Consider the following 1247-nt stretch of genomic DNA (forward strand, 5'->3'; position numbering starts at 1 on the left):
CCGGTTGAGACTAGGGCAGCAGCTGAAAATCCACCACAAGAAGAAGGGATCAGGCCCTCGGGTTGTTTCAGCACCCCGGCTCTCCATGCCCAGCCGACGAAACCCTCTCGGCGGTAGGGACCTCCAATCCCCTCGTAGATCATCCGACTGCACCTCGCACGAAGAAGAGATCGAAGTGTATCAGAGCGACGGTAAGAGATATTACTGTATCCTTCGGTGACCCCACCAATTTTGAGGAGACTATGGCACTGGCTCGAACGGTCCTGGTTGGACATGTGCGGGGGCGTACCTTCTCGGCGGAAAGATTGAAACTATGGGTGAAAGAAATCTGGGGTGCGCTATTCACAGAATTGCCGGAAGTACAAGAACTCCCGAGGGGATGGTTCTCTCTCCACTTCGCAAAAGAGGAACACACGGACACTGTACTGGCTCAGTACTGGCACATAGAATTGGCACCTGTGCTATTGAAGCGGTGGAGCCCTCTTTTTGATCCGGAGCGTGAACAGATAGGAGCTGGCCCTCTATGGGTGCGATTGCCGGGGTTGCCATTACAATACTGGACTGAGGAAGCTTTCATCAGGATTGGGAATGCGCTGGGCACATATTTGGATCACGACCGATCTTACAAGGAGAACAATAAAAGAATCCTGGCTAGAATCCTGGTTCACCTGGACACCAGGGAGGGATTAGAAGAAAAAATGACTTTGAGATGGGGAAAATTTAGCAGAACGCAGATTTTGGATTACGAAGGCGTCCCTTTCAGATGCAACCGATGTCACCAAGTGGGTCACCTGTTCAAGGACTGTCCATTGAACAATACTCAGGAAGGATCTCCAAAATCAACACCAGCAGTTACCAGTGGAGTCCCCCATCCAAGCCTCGACCACCCCATAGCAGCGCGGGACCACAAGGTGTTTCAGAGAATCCAGACCTGCACAAGATAGCCCTGCCTTCGCCTCCGCTGACTAGGGCACGGGCAGCAGCAGCGGCCATGCAAGTGTCGGGTATCTCTCCTATCCTTCTCTCTGATTCATCTGATATCTCTTATGCACATATAAATTCTATTGCATGCTCCATGGCACAGTGCATTATTCCCCCTCCCCCTCCATTGTCATCCACTGCTCCGCCCTCATTGCCCCATTCATCTCCGCCCCCTTCCCCTTCATCATATCGTTCGACCCCATCCCATTCATACTCTCTCCGATCCCGTTCCACACTTCTGAATGCTTCTGAATCCCAATCCGGGT

At 52.2% G+C, this 1247-nt stretch overlaps 1 protein-coding gene across 1 annotated transcript; it reads left to right on the forward strand.

Moving 5' to 3' along the window:
• The first annotated feature begins 242 nt into the window (after positions 1–242).
• Positions 243–944, forward strand: LOC149158204 (uncharacterized). The gene has a single exon (XM_089433913.1). It carries the CDS (start codon positions 243–245, stop codon positions 942–944), a length of 702 nt encoding a protein of 233 aa, XP_089290039.1.
• Positions 945–1247: the final 303 nt, after the last annotated feature.

This window comes from Pinus tabuliformis, chromosome 5_2, assembly GCF_031772625.1.
Source record: "Pinus tabuliformis cultivar Carrire ecotype Pingquan chromosome 5_2, CPIR1, whole genome shotgun sequence".
NCBI lineage: Eukaryota > Viridiplantae > Streptophyta > Pinopsida > Pinales > Pinaceae > Pinus > Pinus tabuliformis.